Source organism: Moschus berezovskii, chromosome 9 (assembly GCF_049115385.1).
Source record: "Moschus berezovskii isolate FMDL1 chromosome 9, NW_MosBer_1.0, whole genome shotgun sequence".
In the NCBI taxonomy this organism is placed as follows: Eukaryota; Metazoa; Chordata; class Mammalia; order Artiodactyla; family Moschidae; genus Moschus; species Moschus berezovskii.
In genome coordinates this window covers 78,215,717-78,237,583 of record NC_142468.1, presented here as the reverse complement: position 1 = coordinate 78,237,583, position 21,867 = coordinate 78,215,717, and the positions used below count along the sequence as shown (strand labels likewise).

Genomic DNA, 21,867 nt, shown 5'->3' with positions numbered 1-21,867 from the left:
GCATATAATGTCATCTAATCTAGGACAAGGGCACCAGGAATATATAACGGGAAAAAGATAGTCTCTTCAATGAAAGGAAAAGGAAAGTTAAGTCGCACAGTCGTGTTCGACTCTTTGCGACCCCATGGACTGCAGCCTCCCAGGCTCCTCCATCCATGGGATTTTCCAGGCAAGAGTATTCTTCGATGAATGGGGTTGAAAAACTGAATACCCACATGCAAAAAACTGAACTGGATTCTTTTATTATTCCATGTATAAAAATCAACTTGAAATGGATTTATATATATCAATTCAGATCAGTTCAGTTGCACAGTCATGTCCAATTCTTTGAGACCCCATGGACTGCAGCACGCCAGGCCTCCTTGTCCATCACCAACTCCTGATGATGCCATCCAACCATCCCATCCTCTGTCATCTCCTTCTCCTCCTGCCTTCAATCTTTCCCAGCACCAGGGTCTTTTCAAATAAGTCAGCTCTTCGCATTAGGTGGCCAAAGTATTGAAGTTTCAGCTTCAACATCAGTCCTTCCAATGAACATTCAGGACTGATTTCCTTTAGGATGGACTGGTTGGATCTCCTTGCAGTCCAAGGGACTCTCAAGAGTCTCCTCCAATACCATAGTTCAAAAGCATCAATTTTTCGGAGCTCAGCTTTCTTTATGGTCCAACTCTCACATCCATACATGACTACTGGAAAAATCAAAGCCTTAACTAGATGGACCTTTGTTGACAAAGTAGTGTCTCTGCTTTTTAATATGCTGTCTAGGCTGGTCACATATATATATACACATATGACCTGATATTCCTGAAACTGTAAAACATAGAAGATGACATGGGAAATAAGTTCCTTGGCATTGGTCTGCCAGTGCTGTACAAAGCAGCAAAAGCAAAAATAAACAAGTGGGACTACATCTAAAATAAAAGCTTCTGTACTGTGATGAAAAATTAACAAAATGAAAAGGCAGCCTATGTGATAGAAGAAAATATTTGCCAACCATATACCTGATAATATCTAAAATATAAAAGGAACTCATGTGACTCAAGAAAAAAAGTAACAAATTTTAAATAGATATTTATAGATGTATTTCCAAGAAAGGTATAAAAATGGTCAACTGATACATAAAGAGGTGCTCGACATCACTAATAATCAGGGAAAACACAAACCAAAACCAAGAAATATCATCTCACACCTATTAGAACAGCTATCATCAAAAAGACAAAAGATAACAAGTGTTTGGAAGGATGTGGAGAAAAAAGAATCCCTGTGCACTATTAGTGGAATGCAAAGTGGTACAGCCACTATGGAAAACAGTGTGGAGGTTCCTCAAAAAATTAAAAATACAGCTATCATATGATCCAGCAGCCCCACTTCTGAGTATATATTCAAAGAAAATGAAATCATTATCTCCAAGAGATATCTGAACCTCCACGTTCATTGCAGCAATTTTGACAATAGCCAAGAATGGAAACATCTAATTGTCCATCTACATACCAAGGGATAAAGAAGATATGATATATATATATATGGTAGAATATCATTCAGCCATGAGAAAGAAAGAAGTCTAGCCATTTGTAGCATCACAGATGGACCTTGAGGGTATTGTGCTTTGTGAAGTAAGTCAAAGACAAATACTGCATTATATCACTTCCATTTAAAATCTTAAAAAGTTAAACTCAAGAATCTAATGTACATCATAGTGATTATTGTCAACAATTTGAATTATATACTTAAATTTGCTGATAGAGAAGATCTTCAATGTTCTGGCCACCAAAGAAAAACAGTAATTATGTGAGTGGATGGAGGTGTTAGCTAATGTTATGGAGGTAATCATTTTGCAGTTTATAAGTGTATCAAATTAATACACTGTATATTAAAAAGCAGAGACATTACTTTGCCAACAAAGGTCCATCTAGTTAAGGCTATGGTTTTTCCAGTGGTCACGTATGGATGTGAGAGTTGGACTATAAAGAAATCTGAGCACCGAAAAATTGATGCTTTTGAACTGTGGTGTTGGAGAAGACTCTTCAGAGTCCCTTGGACTGCAAGGACATCCAACCAGTCCATCCTAAAGGAGATTAGCCCTGGGTATTCTTTGGAAGGACTGATGCTAAAGCTGAAACTCCAATACTTTGGCCACCTCATGCGAAGGGCTGACTCATTTGAAAAGACCCTGATGCTGGGAAAGATTAAGGGCAGGAGGAGAAGCGACAACAGAGGATGAGATGGTTGGATGGCATCACTGACTCGATGGACATGGGTTTGGGTGGACTTCGGGAGTTGGTGATGGACAGGGAGGCCTGGTGTGCTGCAGTTCATGGGGTCGCAAGGAGTTGGACACGGCTGAGTGACTGAACTGACTGACACCTTAAACTCATACATTGTAATATGTCAATTATATCTCAATAAATCTGAAAAAGAATTTAAAGAGTACGTGCATGCTAAGTTGTTTTGGTAGTGTCCAACTCTTTGCAACCCTATGGACTGTAGCCTGCCAGGTTCCTCTATCCATGGGATTCTCTAGGCAAGAAAACAGGAGTGGGTTGCCATGCCCTCATCCAGGGGGGTCTTCCCTGGAGGGAACCCACATTCATGGGATTGAACCCACGTCTCTTATGTCTCCTTCATTGGCAGGTGGGTTCTTTACCATTATCACCACCTGGGAAGCCCTTAAAGAGTACAGTGAAGTACAGAAGTGCATAAAGATGAAATAGAGACAATAGAACTGGGTGCTAGAAAGTGGTCATCTCTCCAGTTTATGCTACTCCAGCACACTGCCCTCACTGCTCTTCCTCTGACATGCTAAATGTACTCCTATTCTTCTTCCTGGCATTAGCTGTTTCTTCTGTCTGAAAACTCTCTCAATCTCCTCTTGGATTTTTCCCACATTTTTTTCAAGCTTCTGCTCAAATGTTAAGTTCTCTGATAGGCTTTCTTTTAAACCATATTTAAAATTACAAGTCCTACCCCGCAGGGGTTAATAGTCAACCCACCTGTTGCTCTGGCTAAGCCATGAGAAACTCACCATGGGAAAAGAATAAAAGCTAAATATAGCAATACAGCATAACCCAAATAAAAGTACATTGGGTTGATTAGTTGGGGTCGTCATACCCCGCTAAGCTAAGGAAAAACATAGTGTGGAACTTGGAACGCTGGGTCAGCGCAAGTTCAGAACACTGCTTGTGCACACACTAAGATGTTTTCCTAAGGTATATGCGGGTCTATGACCTCCAGCTAGGTGATAATCCTTGTACAAGAAAATAACAAAGATAGCTTAAAGTAATCAATAAACGGGAAACGTGACTGGGGACACAGGAGAATGACATCGTTGTAACACAACAGATACTTTCTGCTTGCCAAGACACTAAATAAAAGTGATGAGGCCCCAAAGTGCCCCCCAGTCCCATCTTTAAAACTTTAATTCTGTCTCTAGTTTCTTTTTCCCAAACTGCGCGTGGACCACTTTTAATCCCTACCTGTTGTGCTTGCCTCAGCACTACTCCATTTATAATCCGTCCCACTTCCATGTTTCATTTTTCTTGAATGAAAAGAAAAAGTTAATATTTCAGTTATTCACTTACTGATTTTGTTTAGTTTCTGTTGCTCCCCAACCTCAATTGAATTGTTCTAGGTAGGCAGGAAATTTTTTTTCTGTTTTTAAAAACAGGCTGTATCCTTACTGCCTGTTCAGCACTTAATAAACAATTGCTTACTTGAATAACCCTATACCAGTCTTAGCCCTGAAAATGCAACTTTGCAATGACTATTATAAAATAACAGCTGAAATGTCTCTAAACAAAAAATTTGAGAATATTAGTGAGGAAAATTTGTTTTTCTCTTTCTTCAAAAGAGAAAGAGAGTCAAATGGTACATCTTTTTATTGTAACTATTACAGCAAACACTGCTATTATTTAATTATTCCCCAGGAAACTTTTGCAAAACCTGATTAGTGGAAGCTCAAGAGAAGATAAGAACTTACTCCGCAAGTGCGCTATTCCTCAAGGAACAGCAGGACTTGGATTTCATTGTAAATAAAGACAATTCAAAACCCATCTTATCTGCTGAACAAATACTTTCAAAATATCAGGGCATGGCTCCCAAATCTCAAAAGGCCATGATGCAAGGAAATGAATTTAGACAACACCTTCATCTGGGCTTTCATCTAAATATGACCCTTGAGGCTGGGGAGGAAAAACTCTTTTAAAATTCACTCTTTGCTTCTCATGACAGGTTACAAACTGGATCGGCCATCTCATCAGAAGTCCCTCACATGCTATGGGAATATTTTATTTCCCCTCTCTGACTTTTCTTCTTGGCACACATCCAAGGAGTGAGTTAAAGTTTTGCATGCCCTATTTCAAATGCTGAGATTTTTGCATACATGGATTTGCTGACAAGTGTTTACTTCTTGTTCTAAATGTAAATATCTGACTACAATAAAATTCAGACAGAGAATTTTAAAATATCAACTTTCTATTATTTTCCTGAGCTTTGGGAAATACACCTAATTTTCTGATTCCTTTAAAATACTAATGGGTATTGTTTACAGAGAGACTTGGGGATTTTATTTTTAAAATGTATAACGGTAAATTACTGGAAGTGGATTTATTACCAATATTATAATGAATTTTGTTTTTTGTTCAGTAGAAATAATATGACAAATCTCTGATTCCACTCTGATATCACAGCTCTCCAACCCACATATTGCCCTCAAGCTCACTAATTTTGTGTATCTTCCTTAAGTGATAAAACACCATTCAGCATCTGTATGCTTCCTGTTTCTTGCATTTGTAGGATATCCTTTGGATTGTGACTTTATACAGTTAGTATTCCCAAGAAATACTGTAACAGGAGACCCAAACAGGGTGAGTATTGACATTGATTTGACTTGCCACTGTTAGGGTGCCATTGCACTGCAGGCTCAGTCACTCAGTCATCTCTGAGTCTTTGCAATACAATAGACTGTAGCCCACCAGGCTCCTCTGTCCTTGGGATTTTCCAGGTGAGAATACTGGAGTGGGTTGGCATTTCCTCCTGCTAGAGATCTTCTCAACCCAGGGATTGAACACACATCTCTTGTGTCTCCTGCATTGCAGACAGATTCCTTACTGCTGAGCCATCGGGGAAGTCCTTGTCAGTAAAAATGAGGAATTTCAATATCATCAAACAGGGTTTCAAGGTATCAAGACACACATTGCAATATAAAAGACAAAAATTAAATGAGTTTTAAAAATTCAGTCAAATGAGTTATGAAGCTACCACTATGATGTGTGTTAGCTGAGCTTTTTCTTCAATAAAAGCAGCAGAATAATTTGTGGACATCTAAGGGTAATTTTGAAGCTTATTCATATGAATTGCCTCTTAATGTTATGATTTTTCTCTTTTTCCTGCGTATTTTTATTCACTGTATGTGTGTAAGTACAATTTATATGTTCTTAAGTGAAAGGCCCTCTCATTTATAGTGACAAGCCAAGATTCACTAGCTCCATAGCTTGAGTTTCTAGACAAGATGACATTTTATTCTCTCTCAGCTACTGTACAAAAGCTTCAATTGAGAAAAATCATACAATTATTCATGATAAAAATCTTAAATAATCTTCTTTTACAAATCTTGCTTCACAATTGCAATAGATCAAAGAAGACTGTCTTTGATGACAAAATACACACACACACACAGAAGCACTTGTGTGCCCCCTGATATAATGTGATTGCTATGAGAAACAAACAGATTGGCTACCAGCTTGCATTCAGACCTGATAAAATCTATAAAGCCCCATGAGCAATGAGAATACATAAATAGCTGTGCTTTCACTTTAGGTTCCAAATATGATAGCCAACAGTAGGCTTCTAAGAAAGCAAGACATGAAGCTTTGATTCGATAATTACAAACTAGGGGAAGAGGGGAGCAAGAATGGTTAAGAAAGATATTCCATGTCTCAAGATTGTCTCAATAGAAGATGCCTAGAATGAGTATAAAAATGTTTCAGAGGTTATGCATAAAAAAGAGAAAACGAGACCAAACATAGAAAGCAGCTATGAAAATAATGGAAATGCCATGCACACAAATCAAAATCTTTTCTCTATGTCACAACTATTTTGCAGCAAAATGGGCCAAGTCTAGTCACATTCAACAGGGCAGTCACTCCGAGTAGTTGCTCTCCTTAAGGTCCATCAGTCACTCTGAGTCGTTGCTCTCCTTAAGGTCCGTTGCCCCAAGTGGCATATCTAGTTCTCAAGTTCACTAGAGAGTATATCAAAATTTTCAGTATTCAGGTGCCAAAGGTTAGGGCTCTTCTCGTGCTGTGGAGCTGAATCCAACAGGCCGGACAGAGAAAACACATTTCTTATACGCCAAACGTGTTTAGTACAGTCATATAATATACCACCTGTGCTGGTACCAGAGAGGCCCTTTTCATCATTACTTAACAATATCATAAACAAGCACAAAAAGAAATATTCCCTGTATTCTTTGTTATCTCAGTGAGATAGAACCTTCTGAAATTTCATTTGCTATTATTATCAATATCACTAATTACAAAAAATTAGTTTTACATAATATTTTAGAAATTCCACATATGCTGGTTTGTGTGTACTATTCTTTTTTATGGTAAAACACACAGAAAGTTAAGTGACTTACTCTGAATTACAAATTTTACACTTAAGTGTTATCCAATATCCCAATCTAGTTTAATGATTGTGCCAAACCATGTTCTTATTTATATGATTATTTGCATCCTATCAAAATGAAGGGCTTCCCTGGTGGCTCAGTGGTAAAGAATCCACCTGCCAATGGAGGAAGAACCCCTGGAAAAGGAAATGACAACCCATTCCGGTATTCTTGTCTGGGAAATCCCATGGACAGAGGAGCCTGGTGGGCTACAGTCCATGAGGTAGCAAAAAAGTCAGACATGACTACATGATTAAACAACATCATCAAATGAAATCATACTCTTGGGCAATAGGTTATGATGATCACCATTTGGGTGCTTTAAAATAAAACTCATTGTTTATTACTTAATCTACCCAAACTGGTAACGAAACTAGGATTTTTCAGGAAGAATCAGTATACTGTGTTAAAGTTAAGTAACTTCTGTCATCCCATGTCTTCCAGACCAATGAATATGTCCAGCAGAGAAACCACCCACTTTGTTATCCACTTAATCCTCCTGGGCTGGGCTTTCCCTCAAGCCCAGAAATGCAGCTCCTCTACTTCGGGCTCTTTTCAGTAGCCTATATCCCGACCCTGATGTGGAACACAGATGTGCGGTGGGATCAGCACCTTCACACGCCCATGTACATCTTCTTGGGGAATTTCTCTTTCCTGGAAATATGTTATGTCACCACAACCGTCCCTAATATGTTGGCCAACTTTCTATCCTCAAGCAAGTCCATCTCCTTCGTGAGCTGTTTTGCACAGTCCTACTTGTTCTCTTTTGGGTGTGACGAGGGCTTCTACCTTTGCATCATGGCCTTTGACAGGTATCTTGCCATCTGCCATCCTCTGCATTACCCACGCATCATGACTAAAGAGCTCTACACTGCCATCATCATCTTTGGGTGATCCTGTGGGTTCATTCTCTTCCTAACCCCTGTTGTTCTCATTTCACAGTTGCCCTTTTGCAACCCAAATATCATCGACCACTTTATGTGTGATCCTGTCCCATTGATGATGCTGTCCTGTTCTGAAGACAGCACCACACAACTCATTTACTCTACTTTCAATGCTGTTTTCATGACTCGCACCTTTCTTCCTCCTTTGCTTCTATGTGCTGGTGATTCTGGCTGTGGTAAGGATGCCCTCAGAAGCCAGCAAACGCAAGGCTTTCTCCACTGGTGCTTCTCACCTGGCTGTGGTAATTCTGTTTTTTTGCTCTGTTATGGTGATATATGTTAGTCCTGGATCAGGACACCCAGTGAAAGTGCAAAAAATTGTGACCTTATTTTATTCTGTAATAACACCCCTCTGCAATCCTCTAATTTATAGCCTCAGGAACAGTGAGATGAAGGCTGCTCTAAGGAAAGTCTTTTGGGCTGAAATATCTGTTCTTAAAACATAAATCAGAAGTCATAGTGAACTAAGTTGCAACACAAGCTATCTGAATAAGACACGAACAGGATGGTTTTCTAGAAAATTTAATAATAATTTTGGTTAAGGAACTATTACAATAAAGCCTACTATTATCATAAAAGTCACCCACTACATGATGGATTAGTCTTTTTTTTTTTTTTTTGCTGATTATCAGTGATCTTTATTATCAGTGAATATGTTCAAAATCAGGAGTTTGAGGTTGTTCAAAAAAAAAAAAAAAGAACTATTACAAATTTAGGAGAACCAGGTAATGACAAACTCAAAAACAAACAAATAAAACCTAGTTGCTCATAAGGAACCCTGTTTTATAATCTTAAAAATTATCTCACTAGAGCCACTCCAGTACTCTTGCCTAGAAAATCCCATGGATAGAGGAGCCTGGTAGGCTGCAGTCCATGGGGTCGCTAAGGGTCGGACACGACTGAGCGACTTCACTTTCACTTTCACACATTGGAGAAGGAAATGGCAACCCACTCCAGTGTTCTTGCCTGGAGAATCCCAGGGCCGGGTGGGTTTCCGTCTATGGGGTCACACAGAGTCGGATACGACTGAAGTGATTCAGCAGCAGCAGCAGAGACATACAGATAGAATACTATAGGATGTTATTACACGTGGATGGCCATAACATTATAAACTGTCATTTTTAACCCTTGGTTATTTTTTTATCTGTTGACAAACTTAACTACAAAACATCTTTAAAAATATGGTTCTTGAATGATGGTATATACAGCAGGTTAGTAACAACCAACATTCTAAAAAATGTCAAAGAGCTTTCAAATGAACACAATTTCAGTATCACTTTTCATATATTTAAGTTACATCCATTCTAGGACTAGAAACAGCATTCTTTGATGGTGGCTCACTATAAGATATTGTATTGGAAATATGTAGATTAAGCAACTGCTTCTTATGATATGCATCATTTTCCTGGTTGGCGTGTTCATCCAGAGATTTCCTTACACAGTTCTTTAGTTCATCGATTCCTTCTCCAGTAACTGCAGAGATGGGGATGATGTGTTGGAATTCCACAGTCCTCTCTGGAATCATGTGTTTTTCAAATAAATGCAAAAATTCTTTAGGATTCTGGAGTTGGTTCATTAGTACATGGAACTTATCCTGTGCATCTGGCAAGTCCATTTTATTTACTGCTAAGAGTGCAGATTTTGTCTGAAGTTCCTCTTTGTACAACTCTAACTCTTTTGAAAGCAGTATTATGGTTTCAAAAGCAGTTCTGTAATGAGTTTGGGAAGAAAGCTGAAATCCAGAAATATCAACAACAAAAAGCAGTTGTTTAGTTCTTTCTATATGCTTGAGGAATTTGTGGCCCATTCCTTTGTTCATATGTGCTCCTTCTATTAAACCAGGAAGATCAGCTACTGATATCTGTTTGAAATCACTATATATAATTTTTCCAAGTTCAGGCTTTATTGTTGTAAAAGCATAATCTGCAATTGCAGGTTTTGCATAAGAAATCTTACTTAGCAAAGAGGATTTTCCAGCATTTGGGAATCTATAACGTTACCACTGTCATCAGTTACTGAAACACCCACAGGGACAGGAATTTCACAGTCTTTCCCTTTGGAGCCTTTCAGTGCACTAACTCGACTGTTTGCTCCTTCTCCAGCCACAAACCGTTTCTGAGGATATTTATCCTTAAGTTGTTTTAAAGTCATTTTGTTATGGGCTACAATCCAGACGTCACCACCTTTTCCACCTTCTCCACCTAAACGAGGGTAGCCCATTCCACCACTTCCTCCCTTGGTGAAGAGTCTCAGGTTATCAATGAAGTTTCCATACTTTCTGAACAGCATGCAACTGCAGCGCACCATGCCTGCAAAGCGGATTAGTCATTTTTAAGAAATAAAATTGTCTTAAGAAAATTGAACTTGTCATCATAACCAAGCTTCTAAAAGGAAGTATAAATCTGCTTTGTGTTTCAGAATTGAAGCAACATATAAGGATTCAAGAGGATTCATAAACTTGTTTTGGTATTTACACTGCAACATCTTCTCCACTGGTAGTCACAGAATGTAAGGATTACCGTATGAAAAAAGTACAGCTGTACAGGTGTGATCTTTTTACTCTCTTCCAAAGAATAATTCCTGTTTCTACTCTAAGGATCGTAAAGAAACAAACAGCCTTAGATGCATATTAAGTAGTAAGTCAGAAAGTACTCAAAATAAGAATTAGGAACTTAGTGGCTCGTGTTTATTCAATAAAGTTAAGATATATGCTAAATGTAAAGGGCATTAGTCAGGACTTCTCTCTTTGCTGCAAATCCAGTGTCAATTGACATGCTGTAGGACCATATTTTATTTCGGTATTTTTGCCATGTGACATATTAAGTATTATCTAAAATGTGTCTAAAGATCTTTTTAAAATATATAGTTACAAATGTTGGTTTGTTTATGCATTTTATTTTCACCACTAGCACGTATTTTTTAAAGATGATTCTAAGAATATAACAGAGAAATAAAGTGTAATTTAGGGAGCCACATTTATAGCCTTCAGAAAATCATCTATTCCACAAAGTGAAGTACAACTGTAATTGGACTTCCTTTAAGAAAGACCCAAGAATCTGAGGTTGTCTGGACAAGGACGGTCAGAACTTCTGGGGGTTCTATAGCAAGTTTTTTCTGTCCTATTTCACAAAGTGGACTGAATGGGTGAACAATTGCCTGGACAAATTATCTACCTAAGTAAAAATGCTTAATTAAGAACATCATCCAAAATATCTTTAACATAAGATGCTGTTTCCCTGATTATTTTAACTATTATTTCCTTCTGGGTGCTTATGGTTTGCTCACCCTACAGTCATCTAGCTTTCTTAAAGCAGATAGGGAAAAGAGATGAGAATGTGTAGTGAATAAAATGTACTGTTGCTTCCAAAGGTGTGTGGTTTCTGCATTTGTAACCGATTTTGCGATAATAATTAACTAGGCTTTTTGCATCTCACACTTTACGTATCAGAAACACCTCGTAATTCAGGCTGCTGACACTTAAAATGGAATGAAATTAATTAATTAATTAAAACGAAATAAAATTCAAGTTTTTTAGTAACTTTTGCTTAATTCAGGACTTTATGAATTAAGGATATAGTGAAATCTAAACTTCAAATTTGTCTAGTTTATTTTAGGAGATTATTTACAAGGATACAAGCAAAGTCTATCTACTCAATAAACAATCTCTTGTTTTACCACTTCCCTCAGATACTTCCCTCAATCTCACCATCTGGACCAGTCTCACCATTTGGACATTCATTCCAAATCATAAAATAAATTCTTACCTCCTCTCATACAGAGGTCAGCCTTGCAGGCTACTTCCTTTATTTCAATTACATGTCCTACTATTTCTAAGAATTTATCAGTGCTGATCCTGAGCTAAACCACTTATGTAAACTATCTCCAAATTTACCAACATGCTTTTCTAGGAATAATCCATGTGAAGTTAATAGGAAAGGAGAAAAACTGTCTGCTCAGCTTTTTTAAGTGCCATTCTTAAATAAAGCAAGTAAAGGGTTACACCAAAGTAAGCAAATTCATGAAGTCTTCAAAACATTGTAAGTATTATAAATCTCCAAAAATCATGTACTGAAATGGAATTTTATCCAATTTTGACAAAATGACTTTATTTTCTCCCAAATCACCTGATGGAACTGTTATCACACTGAGTAATTTGAGAACAGTCACTTCATTTATTATATACATATAATATGCATTTATTTTATACATATAACAACCTTCTGGAGCAAGTTATTACCAACACTATGTTAAAAAATTAGAAAATTAACAGTTTTAGTGAGGTTCAGGAATTTCCCAAATATCACACTAGTAAATGGTAATGGAGCCAGATGTTTATTGTAGCAGATACTTTTGGTAAGCTTCTTTTTCAGCTACAGTTGTACTGAATAGTTCTACATGAATTTTAACTCATACTGGGAGAAATATCAATAACCTCAGATATGCACATGACACTACCCTTATGGCAGAAAGTGAAGAGGAACTCAAAAGCCTCTTGATGAAAGTGAAAGAGGAGAGTGAAAAGGTTGGCTTGAAGCTCAACATTCAGAAAATAAAGATCGTGGCATCTGGTCCCATCACTTCATGGGAAATAGATGGGAAAACGGTGGAAACAGTGTCAGACTTTATTTTTGGGGGCTCCAAAATCACTGTAGATGCTGACTGCAGCCATGAAATTAAAAGACGCTTACTCCTTGGAAGGAAAGTTATGACCAACCTAGATAGCATATTACAAAGCAGAGACATTCCTTTGCCAACAAAGGTCCGTCTAGTCAAGGCTATGGTTTTTCCCATGGTCATGTATGGATGTGAGAATTGGACTGTGAAGAAAGCTGATCGCCGAAGAATTGATGTTTTTGAACTGTGGTGTTGGAGAAGACTCTTGAGAGTCCCTTGTACTGCAAGGAGATCCAACCAGTCCATTCTAAAGGAGATCAATCCTGGGTGTTCATTGGAAGGACTGATGCTAAAGTTGAAACTGCAATACTTTGGCCACCTCATGCGATGAGTTGACTCACCGGAAAAGACCCTGATGCTGGGAAAGGTTGGGGGCGGGAGGAAGGAGAAGGGGACGACAGAGAATGAGATGGCTGGATGGCATCACCGACTCTGTGGACATGAGTTTGAGTGAACTCCGGGAGTTGGTGATGGACAGAGAGGCCTGGTGTGCTGTGATTCATGGGGTCGCAAAGAGTCGGACACGACTGAGCGACTGAACTGAACTGAATTGAACTGAACAGTGTCCCACTTCAAAACCACCACATATCTTTCAAATTTCTGCCTCAGAGTGTCTCAGAAGTCACTAGAGCCAGCCACTTGATGGCAAGTTGATTACACTAACCCCTTCCTTTATGGAGAAGGGGTTTATCCTTCTGAAATTTATCCTTTCTGAAATTGCTACAAGTACTGGAGACTGGTTGTGTTTCCCTGTTGATAATTGCACACATTTTCTGTTCACAAAAACAGACATCTTTCAATTCTACATCATGTATGTTATCAATATGTAATCTCAAGATGTGAATATATTCCTAAGCATAAAACCAAAGTATAAACCATTAAGAGAAAGAGTGCATATGTGACTACATAAAAAATAGCTTTGGTTCAAAAAATTGCTATGCACATGTATTGAATAGGTAAAACATCAAAAATGGAAAATATAAATATGTTATAAGAAATTATTTTAAATCAAGAAAAATGAACACATGATTAGAAAAATGTTATATATATAAATGAAAAGGAAAAAAAGGCAAAATGATCAAAAACACTTCTTAGACTCAACCTAATTACTAATTAAATAAATACACATTAAAATAATGACACATTACTTTAAAATATTCATAATGGTAATTTTTAGACAGAATTATATTAAGCTGTATGTGTGTGTGTGTTTCAAATGTGAGGAAAATGAGCATTCTCACTATCTGCTGGTTAGACTAAGTTAGGGCAACACTTTTAGAAAGCAATCTAGCAATATGGCAAAGAAAAGTCTTAAAATTATATATACATTTTGATCAGCTAATACACTTATACTAATTCACTGTAAGAGAACATCATCACAGAATAGTTTGTAATAGAAAAAACTTGCAAAGCAATCTAAATGTCCAACAAGAGAGAACTACTTATATTACGCTGTAACCATAAAATGATTATGTTCCTCAGTTCAGTTCAGTCACTCAGTGGTGTCCGACTCTTTGCGATCCCATACATCACAGCACGCCAGGCCTCCCTGTCCATCATCAACTCCCGGAGTTTACCTAAACTCATGTCCATCAACTGATTAAATCAATCAGCATTTGGGAAGAAACCAAGAGGAGAAAAAGAAAATCACAAAACAGTGCTCTAAAGACAATATGAAGTGGGTGGAACAGTGGAGGGAGTGAGGAAAGATATGGGTGTAACGCATTTTTTACATAATTGGAGTCTCTCCGAGCCAGTGCCAGGTGCCTGCTTTCAAGCCTATTAAAATTCTATTTCTGCCCAACTTCTTCTGAGTCAGGGATTCCACCTCTTGTCTGAGATTAGCAGTCATATCAAAGTTGCATGGGAGACTCTCAAAAGACCAGAAAATTCTCAGAATTAGTTAAATTCGCTTTCATTTGAAAATTCATTATTTAATGTACAGGACATGTTTGGCGAGAACAAATGAAGCAGAATGGTGAAATTAAGCACTACCTATATCATCTCCAACAGTTTGGATATCATCGATCTAAAGTCAAGTATAAAGTGACAAGTATATGTATTTGGCCACTTCTCACTTCTGCCCAAATTCACAAGGAACACAGCAACACTAAGAGTCCTAATGTATGGCCTGGGGAAGGCTGTGCCAAGAGAGGGACCTGGTATCCTGGGCCATACTGCCCAAAGCTGAACCTGGTTCAACACAGTCCTTGGGGCTTAGCTGCCTACCTTCCACAATATCCTGCCTGGAACAAAAAGAGTGCCTGGGAAGGTCCAATTTGCCCAGAACCAGGATGGCTTTCTTTCTTGAGGCAATTGACCTATCTGAGAGGATTGGTTTCTGAGGTGTTTCTGGAGTTAAAAAGGGAAAGAACTGATTTGGAAGGTTACATGCTAATGAAATACTGACAATATACATTATCAGTAACAAAATGTTTGAAAAAGTTAGACAGTCATCATCAAAGCAACAAAGAATGAAAAGAAGTTTTTATAAGCAAGTCACTGAGGGAGGAGTTTAAAGATGAGTCTCCAAACACAATGTGAGAGTATAAGTGATTCTATGACTTGCAGATACATCACTGGTGCTTCCAATGGAAAATCCTTCTAAGTCATTACTAGAAGAAGCAACAGGAAGCAGGGCTACAGTAAAAGGACCTGGTCACTATTAACTCAGAATTATCTTTCCCCCAGGTTGCTTTCTGCTGGAACTAGTGAACATCAAACAGAGTGAGTGGGCTACTTCCAATATTGCTGCCTTTGTCAGCTTGGATTAGAGACTTTCTGCCTGGTTTTGGACACCTGGTATCTCTGTGCTAAAATAACTAAAGCTTGGAGAAGAAAGATGGAGTCTAGCACAAGAAATAGAGAGTCGAACAGAAGTAACATCTGAATCTGGTCTGACCCCTACCTTGCTGGGAGGCACTGCAAGCTCATACTCAGTTGTGTTCAACTCTTTGCGACCCTATGGATTATAGCCTGCTAGGCTCCTCTGTCCATGGGAGTTTTCAGGCAGGAACAGTATTACCGAGAATTCAAATGCACCTCATTGTCAAGACTACTCTGTGTCCGCTTACACAGCAAAGAATAAAAAAGAATTAAAGTTCTGTCCTTGAATGGGATTTTTGCTGGAACTTTTGCCAAAGTAGCTCATTACCTTGAAAGCTGCTTATGGGCAATAACTATTTTAAACAAATCTTTGTTCACAATAGCAATCATTTTTCAGACAAATTTGTTGTATCAAGATAAAATAAGATGTTAAGCCATAAACCAGATTCTGAACAGCCTTCTCAAATATAGTGTTTGAAGTAAAACTACTTAAGGAAGCCAAGAAGCCAAAATAACAAGATTAATAGAATTTTCCCAGAGGGATAGAAAGACATAACAATGACCAGGAAAGAATAACAGGTAGAAGCCATGGGAAGATTAGATATAACTTTTCACTCCAGTCTCCCTCTTTGTAGAAAAGATAAACCAAGTTGAGTTAGAGCCAAATATAAACTCTTACCCTCTGTGGGCTTCTGTTCAATCATTTTAAAAGGATAAGACAGTATTCCAAAGAGTTTAATGAGATTTACAAGTATTTGATAGGACTTCCCACATGGCTCAGTGGTAAAGAATCTGCCTGCAATGCAGGAGACCCAGGTTCAATCCCTGGGTTGGGAAGATAACCTGGAGGAGGAAAGGACAACCCACTCCAGTATTCTTGCCTGGGGAATTCCATGGATAGAGGAACCCAGCCAGGTACAGTCCATGGGGTCACAAAGAGTCGGACATGACTTATAACTGAGCATGCACACATATATAATAGATAACACATATGAAATCTGCTGGCATAGTAATCAGCAAATAGCAGGTACTATCACCTAAACACAATAAAAACCGGGTAGAGTGTTTATATCCATTGAGACAGGAGAAGATAATTGGAAAACATAAGAAGACATAAAATCCTTGTGGTTGAGGGTATGATAGGAGGCTCTGAACAAGTGAGACCCTAGGTTTTCTTATTCTCATGAGGATTGAAAGCCACTGGGCAATTTCACTGGGAATCAGTTCCTGCCACCAAAAGTCTACTCAGGGAATGCAGACCAACTTTTAACACTGCTGTACAGACTGATAAAGATAGGCAGGGAGGTTACCTTTTTAGTGGGTCATAGGGAAGATACTTGGGGTTCCTCAGTGGCTCAGTGGTAAAGAATCTGCCTGCCAATGCAGGAGATGCAAGATACAAGTTCGATCCCTGGGTCAGAAAGATTCCCTGGAAGAGGATATAGCAACCCACTCCAGTATTCTTGCTGGGAAAATCCCACAGACGGAGGAGACTGGTGGGCTATAGTGCACAGGATCATAAAGAGTCAGACACAACTGAGCAACTGAGCATGCTCCCACAGGAAGATACTCAGGATCTGGGAATTTGTTAAAGTGAACTTTCAATGTCATTTGAAGAAACACATATGCTAACAGGGGAGCTCTGGGAGCCTTAAAGCAACTGGTGATATCCAATATGGAGCTGGTTTTAAATCCAGAGCCTGTCTGTGGGTGTCAGGTGAGCAGCAAATTAGCGGGGCCATTATTAGGTGACAGTCTCACCAATGGATTCAGGAAGGCCTTTTCAGCTTTGAGCACAACACTGAAAGTAAAACACACTTGGGGATTGAACGATGCACTCTGATTGTCCCTGCTGCTCCTGAGGGATGGCCTCTAGGGACAGTATGTGGCCAGAAAGGTATACATAGTAAAACGGAGAGTTTCTTGGCATTTTATTCTTTTTTTGCAGTTAAAGAGAATCCTTTGTGAAGCTCAAAGTGTGGCAGAGTGTCACCAGGACCCCCAAATTCTTCATCTAGGATCTTTAAGAGGGCACAATGGTAGCCCCTCAACTGCCTGCTGCAATGTCCACTGTGTGTATTATTGCTACAGAAAGAGGGCTGTGAACGGTCCTTTGGATTTTTATTTATAAATATATTTCATATGATAAACAAGGTAATATATCAACTGATATATAACTTTTTACAAAATCTTCATTCTTCCTGGTAGAATCACATCTGTCCAGCATACAACTGTTCAAAAATCCCATCAGGAAATTTTGAGCTGACACTTCTCTGTTTGGCATTATTTTTCAGGTAAAGAAATGATAGAAGCTAATGAGCTTCATATCACTTCAAAGGAGATAAAACTTTTGTAAGTAATCGATATTTATTTTCATTAAGTGTAATTAAGACTGAAGAATTCCTGTATTTGCAGTGAAAGGAAAAATCAACATATAGTCTCAGGTAGAGTCCACAGTGACCCAAGGCAGGGAGAGAAGGACCCTGGGTGAATTGAACTTAGAACAGTGAGGCAGGAACAGAGGAGTTTTTAGACGAGATCGGGCGCGTTCAGGGTGGTATGGCCGTAGACCAGAGGAGTTTTTAATCAGGAAAGGAAGGAAGACATTCATGAGAGTACCAAGTTGTATTACAGATAAAAATTTGAAAGAAATCTGTTGTTTCTTTCTCTTTCTTTCTGATGACATTTTCCTTTTTCTTACTTCGAATTCTGATTAACGTCTGCTCATTCAAGAGCCTATGTTAAAACATCAAAGACTCCTCCTCAAATACTCTTATCCTTACCTTAATTTTGAGGTGGGTTTACACTGATTCTGACCGTGAGTGAAGGGGGATTTCCCATTAAAATATAACACCCCTGCAACGCACCTTCATTCCACTATTTTTCTTTCTTTATCAAGTTTCTTTGCCCTGTTTACACACAGTCTTACCCACCATAGTCAGTTCAACTCTATTTACCCACCATAGCCAGTTCAACTGTATAAGTAAAATTATGGTCACAGTAAAAAGTGTGATGGCTCTTACTACACATATTTTAGCTAAATATCCAATATTGAAAATTTAGCTTGTCTACTTCTGATTTAAAGCATCATATCATCCCTTCCAATCACTGAATTTCCAGTCAAAGTTTTCTCCAATGAGCCCATCACCTGGGATGTATAGCTTATAGTTCATTTCAACTCATCCATCTGTTGGTCTTTCTGAATGAACACAAAACTCTTTTTATACTTGATCTCCCTTTGGCATTTGATGGAAGCTGCTAGTTTGGAAGATACCCGCCTCACCATCTTAGTGATGTATCTGATGTATCCTATAGAGAGAGACAGTGAGAAATATGTAAATAATCTTTTCCTATAGTATATAGCCTCAATCACTAACACAGCTTTCCTGAGGCTAGTCCTCCACATGCACAAGTGGAAATTTGATATAGGCAAGTGGCAGATGAACAAATTGAATAAAACACAATAAGGAAACACAGCTAATACATACATAGCTGACATCTGTGTAGGGGAAAAAGTTGGATTTTAGAATCAACGTGCTCAGAGTGACAATAAAATTCAGCGCTACATTTAGAAATGTGAAGGTGTTTTATCTTAAGGCTCTAGAACTGGAAAGCAGAGGGAGGAGAATTTATTGAGATAATGAATGTTAAGTGATGGTCACAATAAATGCTTCCTACATAACAGCGGGTGCTGTTTGCTCACTACCTTAGACGTCAAATTTTTTTTAAAAAAAATGTTCAGAAATTGGTTCAAGTCAGAGGGCTTCCCTGATAGCTCAGTTGGTAAAGAATCCGCCTGCAATGCAGGAGAGACCCCAGTTCGATTCCTGGGTCTGTAAGATCCACTGGGGAAGGGATAGGCTACCCACTCCAGTATTCTTGCGCTTTCCTTGTGGCTCAGCTGGTAAAGAATCCGACTGCAATGCCAGAAACCTGGGTTCAATCCCTGGGTTGGGAAGATCCCCTGGAAAAGGGAAAGGCTACCCGTTCCAGTATTCTGGCCTGGAGAATTCCATGGATGTATAGTCCATGGCGTCACAAAGAGTTGGACAGGACTGAGTGACTTTCACTTTCATAAAAGTGCCAAAAATTAGGACGCAGGGCAGGTCAAAGATGGTGATTTCCAGCTTTAGTTAGTAGCCGTGCTAAAACTCTTCTTTATCATAAATCAGAATTTGGGTCAAGGAGGAAAAGCTGTAGTACATGCACAATATACTTTTGCAGCCATCTAAGCAAAGAGAGAAGTTTTCTCCATCTGCCTCTTGCTGTTTTTCTATTTGAAAGCCAGGATCTCCTAATTAAAGAGAAGCCAACGAAGGTCCTTTTTTCTCTGTATCAGTTTAGCTGTTGGCTCAGCAAGTAGAAGTTAAATACCAGCTCTAAGAAACTAATAGGTACTGTCTAAAATGGAATTTGTGGCAATGTCTTCAGCACCCTGCTTCCATTAACAGAGCCATCCAGGACAGATATCCTGAGAAAATGTTAACTGACAACATAGTAAGGTACTCTTTTTGTACTGACCTAATTCAACTTCATAGTAATTTATTATTTTTTTACAACATGACAAGCTTTAATATTTTTTCATTCATCTTTTACCTCTTATTCATATAAAATGATTCTCTTTGTCTTATTGAAGACAAGCCTTGAATTCCACTTTTCTGCTATGAATATTGCCAGGCCATTTTTTTTTAATTGAAATAAAATAGACTTGCAATATTATATTAGTTTTAGGTGTACAGGATCATGATTCAGTATTTTCATACACTACAAAATGATCACCACAATAACTCTAGTTACCATGTGTTACCATATTAATTTGAACTTTGATTTTTCTTAGAATTTTCCAAAATTCTAAATAAAATTTTCTTTGCAACGAGGAGAAAAGAAATTACATGGATGTATGAGGGTGTATCTTATGGAACTTTACATCAAGGAAGAATTAAGGTAAATGCAAACATAGAAAACAATCTGGACTCCATGTTATATGATGTCAGTGAAATTTGTACTCTGAAAAAAATGGAGACTGTTACAGTGGGCGCTGTGGGAGCATATAGTAACATATTGGCTGGGGTTCTCAGAACTCTGCTCTCACTGGACGAAGCTAGATCATTGGGAAATGAGTTAAAATCAGAACCATATGGAGCCCTTTCACGAAAGTGCATTAAAGGAATAAACAGAAGTCAGAAAATTAAAAAATGACTTTTCAAGAGAAAGAAATGGCTAATCTAATGATCATTCCCTTCATAGATCAGAAGAATGCACCTCTCAGAAGCCAGTAATATCTCTGGGTCTGTGAGTGAGTTCATTCTCCTGGGCTTCCCCTGCCGCACGGAGATCCAGATCCTCCTCTCTGTCATATTCTCCCTCATCTACCTCCTGACCCTCCTTGGGAACGCAGCCATCATCTGTGCTGTGTGGTCAAGCCGGAAGCTCCATACACCCATGTACATCCTCCTGGCTAACTTCTCCTTCCTGGAGATCTGCTATGTCAGTTCCGATGTGCCCAAAATGTTGGCCAACATCATCTCCCAGACCAAGAGCATCTCCTATGCTGGCTGCCTGCTCCAGTTCTACTTCTTCTTCTCCATGTGTGCAGCTGAGGGTTACTTTCTATCTGCGATGTCCTTTGATCGGTTCCTTGCCATCTGTCGACCTCTGCATTACCCCACCATCATGACCTATCAACTCTGTGCCCGATTAGTGGTTTTCTGCTGGGCAGGTGGCTTTTTATCAATACTGATGCCTGCAGTTCTTATGTCCCGGGTGCCTTTCTGTGGCCCTAATGTCATTGACCATTTTTTCTGTGACCTGGGACCATTGTTGGCACTGTCCTGTGCCCCCGTTCCAAAAACTACTCTAACTTGTGCCACTGTAAGCTCGCTTATCATTTTCATCACTTTCCTCTACATTCTTGGGTCCTATACCTTAGTTTTGCGAGCTGTACTTCGGGTCCCAGCTGGCTCAGGCAGGAACAAAGCTTTTTCTACATGTGCCTCCCATTTCTTGGTGGTTTCCTTGTTCTATGGCTCAGTTATGGTGATGTACGTGAGTCCAGGCTCCAGGAGCCATCCTGGGACACAGAAATTTGTGACCCTGTTTTACTGCATGGCAACCCCACTCTTTAATCCTCTGATCTACAGCCTCCGGAACAAAGATATGAAAGATGCACTGAGGAAAGTCCTCTGTGCCTCAGAATTTTCTAAAAATACAGAGAAATGATATACATTTTTACATTATTATTCTCTCAAGATTTCAGAATTTCTCTCATTTAAAAAAATTCTTTTCTGGGCATGTCTGAGTATTTGACTTCTTAATCTCATGAAAGTATGATTCATTACACACACCAAAAAACTCTCATCCTATCTCAAAATAAAATACCCACAGTTCCAAAGGTCTATTGCAGCAAAGTTTCATGGAGTTTTTATTCACCAATGTATTAATATAAATTGATGTTTTAAAGATTTTTTTTGTAGTCCTAAAACTAATATAATCAAGTTGGTATATATAAAAGTAAGGCTCATACTTCCAACTTGTGTCTTGGATTTTATCCTAATACAGTTTTATGCACTTTAAATTTATCAACTATTTTGCTTTTCCAATTATAAGGTTGTCTATAATTGAGAAATAGCACCAACTTACTATGCTCACGAAAAAAGCCAATCACTTAATTTATAAGATCAAGGACTCAATATCTGTCACTGAAACAGTAGTGTTTTTCACTTGTGTTTTCCTTACTACCTAAAACTGATGAGCTACACA

At 38.6% G+C, this 21,867-nt stretch overlaps 1 protein-coding gene and 2 pseudogenes across 1 annotated transcript; 2 read left to right on the top strand and 1 right to left on the bottom strand.

The window, feature by feature from the left end:
* Positions 1 to 7,097: 7,097 nt before the first annotated feature.
* Positions 7,098 to 8,054, top strand: LOC148776562 (olfactory receptor 11G2-like; annotated as a pseudogene).
* LOC148776561 (GTP-binding protein 10 pseudogene) lies at positions 7,959 to 9,915 on the bottom strand (annotated as a pseudogene).
* A 10,089-nt stretch (positions 9,916 to 20,004) lies between these two features.
* On the top strand, positions 20,005 to 21,327 carry LOC129555062 (olfactory receptor 11H6-like). The gene is made up of 2 exons (XM_055424242.2): positions 20,005 to 20,052; positions 20,356 to 21,327. Exons 1-2 carry the CDS (start codon positions 20,005 to 20,007, stop codon positions 21,325 to 21,327), a joined length of 1,020 nt encoding a protein of 339 aa, XP_055280217.2.
* The last annotated feature ends 540 nt before the right edge of the window (positions 21,328 to 21,867 follow it).